This window comes from Lepus europaeus, chromosome 2, assembly GCF_033115175.1.
Source record: "Lepus europaeus isolate LE1 chromosome 2, mLepTim1.pri, whole genome shotgun sequence".
Classification (NCBI taxonomy): domain Eukaryota; kingdom Metazoa; phylum Chordata; class Mammalia; order Lagomorpha; family Leporidae; genus Lepus; species Lepus europaeus.
This window is the reverse complement of record NC_084828.1, coordinates 96342402-96350567: the sequence shown is the minus strand read 5'-3', so window position 1 is coordinate 96350567 and position 8166 is coordinate 96342402. Positions and strand designations below refer to the sequence as shown.

Here is an 8166-nt window from a genome sequence, read left to right as displayed (position 1 = left end):
ACCCCTCAATGGCTGCTGCAGCTGGTGTACCACGCTGATCCGAAGTCAGGAGCCAGGTGCTTCTCCTGGTCTCCCATGCAGGTGCAGGGCCCAAGAACTTGGGCCATCCTCCACTGCACTCCTGGGCTACAGCAGAGAGCTGGCCTGGAAGAGGGGCAACCGGGACAGAATCCGGCGCCCTGACCGGGACTAGAACCCGGTGTGCCAGCGCCGCTAGGCGGAGGATTAGCCTATTGAGCCGCGGTGCTAGCCCTCAGGTGAATTTTAATCAGGGACACGGTGTGGTTGTCGAGATGACAGACCACACACGGGAACAAAACCTGGCTGAAGTGGGCAATAATCAGACCACATTTCAGCTTAGAATCTTCTTTATTAAGGAAAGTCCAACAGGCACTTTTGTTAACAGGCAGATACAAGATTGGCAAGAGCACCTTTCAAAGTCACAGCTCAGTTGCTTATGTGAGGTCGATTGGAAGACAGAGATGGCAATCAACTTGTCGGCCTTATCCTTGCTGCTGGACCTCGCCCCGCCTCCTCTACTTCCCCCTTTGAAGGAGGGATTGGAGACGTGACACTAATGTAGACCTCATGCAGCACCGATTTTGACAGCAGACAAAGCGGCCACCCACGTGCAGGCTTGGACACAACAGTGCACGCGTTCTTTGTGCCAAATTTTCTCATCTCTGCTGTGTCTAGCTTAGATCTTGAAGTATCTGACCTTCCCTGGGCACGGGGTGATCACAGGGCCAGGGGCAGCGGCAATGCTAGGCTGCACCACCACGGGCGCTTTCCCAGGGTGGAAGGCTTCTCCCGAGCCTGACTCCATCGAGGGCACCCCTGCAAAGGTTTGGCGCAGGTCGTAGTGCGCCCGGGGCGGGACCGGGGGTTGTACCACCAACACGGGCCCCACCACCAGGGAAGATGCAGGTGGGCCATCTGGAGGGGACACAGGTGAAGCTGGATCCACTGCCGGGGCTGGATCCACTGCCAGGGCTGGGTCTACTGCCGGGGCTTGGTCCACTGCCGGGGCTGGGTCCACTGCTGCTGCGCCAGCGACGTCTGGTTGGGGCTGTGGGACCGCAAGCTGGAGAGAGGACCATTTCCACAGGTTAGCTCGCTGGCTCCTCCCAGACAATCCACCTATGGGTCTGGGCACCCCCCTGACCAACTTCCTCATAGCAATGGTTTTTATTTGCAAGGCATCGGGCAATAAAGGAACCACCTATAAACCCGACAAGAATCCTTTGTGCCTGAGTAATTCTTTTTTGCCCCAGTCTCCCCAGGATTGTCTTGGTGACAGTGGGTTTACATACCCATGTCCCATGAGTAAAAGCACCCCACCTATGTCCAGACGTCAGCCTTGGTCATCTGTACCTGCAACCATCTGTACTTTCCACCCCTTGGAAAACCACTCCCACCTCCCACAAGTGAAGAGGTAGCCTTGTCAGCTCCATAGGAGAACGGGTCTGTCCTACAGCGACAGCTTCATGGGGGAGGGGGAGGCTCAAACAGCCTTGCGTTTGGAGATGATTCCAATGATGACATGGTGAGGTTCAGAACGGGACAGCAAAGTACCATAAATACGATGCATTGCATAAATGTGAGGGGTCACAGCACTCAGGAAGGTGCAGGCAAGAATATCCATGTAGCTGTTACCTGGGCTGGGAATACGGTGCAGGTCACCTCCACCTCTTCCCCAGCAACCTTCTCAGCGACCGTTGCCTTACAGAAGCCATATTGCTGTCCACAGAAAAACAGCGGCGCTTTTAATGGGCTTACCAAACAGATTCCCCTCCCCCCGCTCACTTAAATCCAAATGTAACTTGCTCTTAAAGTTTATGGTTTTTGCTTCTAGACAGTCTACAACTTGTCACCGTACATACAAAGAAAATGCAGAAATACTTTGAGAGTGACAGAGATCACCCATAATTCCACGGGAAACGGAACTAAAAAGTATGGTTTGGTGCAACCTTATGCTTTTAAATTTATGCAGATTTTTTTCATAAAAAATTTTGTGGAAAATGCAGCGTATGAAAGAACTACTCATGAATTTCAACCTTTTGTGCACCAATATAAGCTCATCTTTGAACTCCATTTCTCATGAATGTTTTTCAGTATCCTTGTATAATTTAAAAATTGAGATTGAGCAAATAAACCATTCTGTGTCTTACAGCATCTTCTCACATCATTCATCATTCTTTGAAAACATAATTTTTAGTGCCTACATCCCTTTCTATTTACTGCCATGCTATATAGAGAGCTGTGGTGCTCACTTGTTAGATACTTGATTTTTTTTGGTCATTTGTATCTGTGATAAATCATTTTTTAATCTTATTTAATGAATAGATAAATCATTTTTATAAATATATTTCTGTCAAACATCTCTGATGATTTTTTTAGACTAGAAGTGGACATTATTGGCCTACAGACTTGAAAGCTTTTGTATCCGAGGTACAGATTTGTCTAGGAAATCTACATTTTGCACTCCCAGTAGCCGGGCACGACTTGGCTTCATTAAGAAGCGGCCTCTTTCTCTCTGGCCTGAATCCATGTGCCTCCAGTGTACAAGTTCAAGTGGTGACAGCTCTAAGGGGGGGGGGGGGGAGGTGACACCCGGAGGAAGGCCTGGCATGACCTGGTCCCCAGGGAGGGGGCATTTTACACTGTTGTTCTTTTCCCATAGTCCCAAGATGCAGCCTCTGAAAGGCTGCGGTGTCCTGCAGCCAGCTCCGCCTGCGTGGCGGCAGCCCCAGGTCCCCCCACTCACCTTGTCCGCCAGCAGGTTGCATTTGGCCGGATCAGTGACCTCTTTAGCAACACAGTCAGTGGCGGCCACGGCGAACTCCACATAGGTGGAAACTGGGAGAGGCTGATGAAAGTAAATGAAGATGCACGTGAGGCATTGCGGCTTTGAATGAAAGCGGCGGGGAGGGAGAGGCTGCAGGGAAGCAGCCGGGGCCATGGCTGGCTTTGCACAACTTCTGGGAGCACCATCCACGTAGACCACGTCGTGTGGCCCAGGACACGTGCCTCTGAATGGCTGGCAACGGGCAGTTGTCGGGGAATTGCGTTCTAACAGCAGCTAGTCCTACAGAGGTAGGAGCTGGGGCTCTAGCTGCCCACCATGTAGGGTGCAGGTGAGCTTTCAGACAGGAAACAGGAAATCAGGAGGTCAGTCTTAGACTGACATGAATGAGAACCGTGCCTGCCCCTGGCCTTCACTCTTGGGGCTGCACTTGGAGATCCAAGACGGAGGTTACTCCTGTTGGGGTGCGAAAGTGAATTCACACCGCTCCCACCTAATTTCATAGAGCAGGATCACACAGAACCATCGGACAAAAGGACGCACGCTAACACTTGTGCTTTTCTTGCTTATAATATTTACAGTATGCGGACACTCGCAAAAATAAACTATCGGTTATTTGGTGCAGTCTGCAATGGGGATTTTTTGCCACCTATACTAACATATGTCCAAGTATGCCATGGCTGGTGTCCCGAGCACCAGAAGTCTGAAGAGTTAGAATGCTGTTGCTTTCAGGTGCCCAAGCCACCTGCAGTACAAACAGCTTTTTCCCCCTCAGTGATTCCAAAGGCATTTCGGGATCCTGCCATTGCATGTCTAGAAGGGTAAGTAGGTTCATGCCTTTGCAAGTATTAATTTCAAGGCTGTCACAGATGATCAGCAGCGATGGGTGACACAGGTGTGGAGACCAGTGTACCAGCAGGCAGCACCACTGGATAACGGGGGAATCTCCACCTGCTGAACACGGAGCCCCGGTTTTAGCAGGAGCCAGGGGAGTGGGATATTCCTGGCTGCAGAGAGCTAGGGGATCCTAATGACATCCGGGGACCCAGGGACCCTTTTTGTCCCCTTTCCAACCAGGACCCTTCTTGCCTTCCGGTTGTTGCCCCGACACCTGTTCTGCTGCCACCCCTGCTTTGCCACACGCTTTTCCCGAGTGTCACCAAACTGCCCAAGCTGTCCAGAGGGTCTCGGTCTTTACCACAAGCTGAGCCCGGGCGATCTCCACCAGCTGCAGATAGGCGCCGTTGTTCTGCGCGTTGAAGGCGGTCAGGGCGGCTTCGGCGGCGTGAGCCACTCTGGTGTCGTTCAGCGGGGCCAGCAGGGGGCAGTCTGGGCACAGCCTGAGCACGTCCTCTGCCGAGTCTGCGGACCGAGACAGGAGTCTACCCGACTCTCCCTGGGTGTGCCCTAGCCATGTTGACTTCTGGCATTTTTCTCTGCATCTTGCTAACCCTTCGTGAGGCGCGGTCATGTGGCGCGCTCATGCTGTCACCAGGAAGTAATTCTCACCTGCAGTGAGCGCAGCGCCTTCAAAACAGGTGTCAGGTCCCAGCACCCGGGACATGGGGCTTCTCATTGACTCACTGACCCAGTGCCTACGACTGCTTAGGTTGAAAACTATCCAGATAGTTCTTCCCCCATGCTCTCGAAACGGAAGGGTAAACCGACTCTACCTGGAGTGGAGTCACACTTCGCAGACAACACGGTGAACTGGCCGTCCTGCTTCAGCACGTGGAAGTCACAGTCTCCTTCCACAGCCTGGAGAGAGAACCCCACCGTGAGAACCCGGTGGAGGTTCACCAGCCCGGCACCACTGGGCCCCAAAGCACCGGCACTGACACCCTCCGGTTTCTGGGACTGCTACAGCAAGAATGTTGGGCTGTTGCAAAACTCAGGCCCAGTGTCCGCGCTGTGGTATAGTGGGTAAAGGCGCTGCCTGCAGTGCCGGCATCCCATATAGGCCCTGGTTCGAGACCCAGCTCCTCTACTTCTGATCCAGCTCTCTGCTATGGCCTGGGAAAGCAGTACAAGATGGCCCAAGTGCTTGGGCCCCTGCACCCGTGTGGGAGACCCCTAGGAAGCTCCTGGCTCCTGGCTTCGGATCAGCTCAGCTCTGGCTGTTGCAGTCAATTGGGGAGTGAACCAGTGGAATGGAAGACCTCTCTCTCTCTCTCTCTCTGGCTCTAACTCTCTCTCTGTAACTCTTTCAAATAAAGTAATTCTCTCTCTCTCTCTCTCTCTCTCTCTCTCTATATATATATATATATATATATATATATATATATAAAGCAGGACTGCTCCAGGAGTTGGAAATTTTGAAATTCAAAAACTATCCATGCTGAAGCAGAGGGAAATGCTAATGACTGGGACTTCAGCATTCCATGCTGCATATACATATCATGTTTTCACCCTGTGCCCAACAAATGTGTACATTATTAAAATAAATTGTCAGCTAAAAATACTGAATATAGTGAAAGAAAAAATACAACGGTTTAAAAACATGGGCCAGCTCTTCCCTGACCCACAGAGGAAGCATGGCACCTGCAGAGGGATACTCACATGCTGTGTCACCTGCCTCACGCTGCAGTTTGCCAAGGGGGTGGGGTCCAGTGCGTGGCAGGTGGTCTCCAGCGTGTCTATTTCAAACTCATACACCTCTCCGGTGGGTCGCTGTGGAGACAGAGCAGAGATGAGCCTGATCCTGTTCTGCAGATGGAGGGGAAGTCCCGGTGGGCATGGACCCTCCCCAATTTCAGAGAGGCGAAGCGCAAGTCATCCATGCTGTAGTCTGCGGCTGTGTCTGACTCTGAACCAGCCCATACACAGGGCAATGCCCGGGGCTTCTCGCATTTTCTTCTGTTGGCTGGGAAGGAGAGTAGGCTTGGACAAGCTGATGGAGCTGCTCTATAGAAATGAGTGTTAACACGGATTTTTTAGTCTTTAAAATTTTACCCTTAGTTAAGCTGCAAAGTAAGGTGGTGTAGCATAATACCTTCCTGTCTTTCTTTTATCTTCATTCCTCCCTCTACTATCTTTCTTTTGGCTGTTTCCCTTCATGAAAGGGGTTTTTGTTTTGGATGCAAAGATGCTGCTCTCTGCTGCCGCCTGCTGGTGATGAGAGGGGAAGCGCAAGTCAACCACTAGACAGGAAAAACCATGCTCACAGGGACAGCGGGGGACTTAGGGAGAAGCTTCTTGGGGTTGTTCTTGCCAGTTCACCTATTCACCTATCATTTCTTCAAATCTTGGAAAGTCTGGAGGGCACAAGTCTGCCTTTTCCCTGCCAGCCCAGCTCTGCTTGCCTCCTGGGTGGCTGTGCTGACCTACGGGCACCTGAAGGTGAGGGTCAGACTGGCCCCTGCTGCAGGAAGCTCGCAATTTCGATGCCAAAGTCACTTCCTGGAAACACTCCGAGCTGCAGAGGATGGGGGTTTCTCAAGGGATGCCTTTAGTGAAAATCATGGTGCCCGCTCATCCTCTTCTCCCTCCCTCGTGTGTAAATTTTCCCAGAATCGGTGGGTGTTTTCTCCCAACCACTGTTCACACTGGGGGCCTGGCTGCAGCACTCTTAAACCCACCCGGGGCAACCCATTCTTCAAACACCTGCCGTCGGTGAGACACCCTGCCGTGTGCCTTGTTCTCCTTCCCAGTCTATAGATCCCTTGCAGGCACTGTGTCTTCACATCTTTGCATCAGCTCGAACCCCTGAAAGTGCCAATGGCTGGTTGCTTTGATGTAAGAAATGACAATCTTACGTGGTTCAACCTAGTAGCGCCCAGCACCTGCCACCACCAGCTCATGCCCAAAGAATGCTTGCAATAACTGCACACTGACAGACTCTGCCTTCGTCAGATATAAAATGTAACTTCTAAACAGGCAGTAACAGGTGCCTTCTTCCTCCCTCTCCAGGTCTCTCCACTGACCCCCCAGGCTTCGTTCCACCTTGGTGTGTATTGTCACTAGCTTTAGGCTGCATGGGTCTCTTGTCCAGTGTGTGAGGAAGTGAATTCTCTTCACACCAATGCTTCTGTAGGGGATGAGGGAACCTCTCTCTCTCTGTCTCTCTCCCTCTCCCTCTCTTCCCTCTCTCAGAGGCAGCTTGTATAGAGGGAAGAACACAGGTCTGAGATCGAATCCCCTGCTGGATGCTTACTAATTCTATGACCATGGCCTTGGGCAAAGAATGGCTTAATGCATGGAAGCTTTGCTTCCACTTATGTAAGACAAGGACAATGTATCTCCTGCACCTGAGTTGGGGGAGGGGCGTGAGCTGAGCTATGGGAAAAGGCCTGGCACACAGGAGGCACTTGTCAAATGCTCATTTCGTTCACTTGCAGTCTTCATCAGAGAGGAATGGAAGACAAAAACAAAAAAATTCCTGGTCAGTGATTTGGGGCAGTTATAACTTGGCAGTTCTAACTCAGCCGGTCCCTTGAGCCCTGGCTTTTCCAGCAAGGCACACTGTCCACTTGGAATCTGCAGAATGCTGGATCTCCTGCACCTGGCCCCACTCCTCACCCCGCACCTTCCCTGAGGCCTGTGACTGCCACACAGAGGGTCCCTCTCCCACCTTCCATCTGGCCCTTCCGTCACTCCCAGCAAGCGAGGAGAGTTTACCCCTCTGGGTTCACCGGTGCTGATCCTTGGGCGCACTGGGTTGAGCTCCAAGTAGGGGTTCTTCCAGCACACGCACAGCAGGTCCACTTACCCGGGGCCACACCTTCACCTTGTCGATCCGGTTCAGGATGTGCTTGTACCCCTGCTGAAGGTGATTGTTGATGTGGTCCACAGCCAGCAGGGCCACCTGCTCTGCTTCTGGGTCATCGCAGTTTGGTTCCCTGTAACCCAGCAGTGGGACACCTGCGACCAAGTGGCAGCTCCAGAGCTGAGCGAGGGAAAGGAGTAGAACGAGGGACTTCATGGCTGCCCTCAGAGAGTCCCTGGCAGGTGGGCAAGTGGCTGGAGGCTTCAGAACCAACCCTGTGCTGGGCAAGGTGGGCCGATGGAGGGGCGGAAGGCTTTATTTATCTGTTGGAGCATGTCAGAGGAATTGCATAAAGACATGGGATGATTTCTGTTCTGGTTCCAAAAAAAAAAAAAAATCCTGCAAACATCAGCTCCAGAAAAGCAAACAGGTTAGGACATCGCTAGACTCCAAGAAATCTGCCAAAGTCAACGCCGCTGCGTGGGAGAGGCTCCAAAGTCTGCTTGGAACATGGGAGCAGCAGAGGCGGCTGAGGGGGTAGGGGGACACGACCAGCCCCCAGTGCGGTGCGGGGGGCAGCAGCAGGGTCCTCCATGGTGATCTGAGCACGCCAGGGGCTCTGGGAGGGGGAAGGGGATGATGAGCAATTTGATGA

At 52.3% G+C, this 8166-nt stretch overlaps 1 protein-coding gene across 1 annotated transcript; it reads right to left on the bottom strand.

Moving 5' to 3' along the window:
- Positions 1 to 350: 350 nt before the first annotated feature.
- AHSG (alpha 2-HS glycoprotein) lies at positions 351 to 7821 on the bottom strand. The gene is made up of 7 exons (XM_062211222.1): positions 7515 to 7821; positions 5366 to 5476; positions 4480 to 4564; positions 4005 to 4168; positions 2768 to 2869; positions 1657 to 1740; positions 351 to 1084 (listed from the first exon to the last, which is right to left on the bottom strand). Exons 1-7 carry the CDS (start codon positions 7725 to 7727, stop codon positions 698 to 700), a joined length of 1146 nt encoding a protein of 381 aa, XP_062067206.1. The 5' UTR covers positions 7728 to 7821; the 3' UTR covers positions 351 to 697.
- Between the last annotated feature and the right edge of the window lie 345 nt (positions 7822 to 8166).

Coding starts and splice junctions, on each gene's coding strand:
- AHSG (XM_062211222.1), bottom strand. CDS start 7,727: ATGAAGTCCCTCGTTCTACTCCTTTCCCTCGCTCAGCTCTGGAGCTGC. Junction 5,477..7,514: donor AGGTGAAGGTGTGGCCCCGG/GTAAGTGGACCT, acceptor CTGTCTCCACAG/CGACCCACCGGAGAGGTGTA. Junction 1,085..1,656: donor GCACCGTATTCCCAGCCCAG/GTAACAGCTACA, acceptor TCCTCTCTCCAG/CTTGCGGTCCCACAGCCCCA.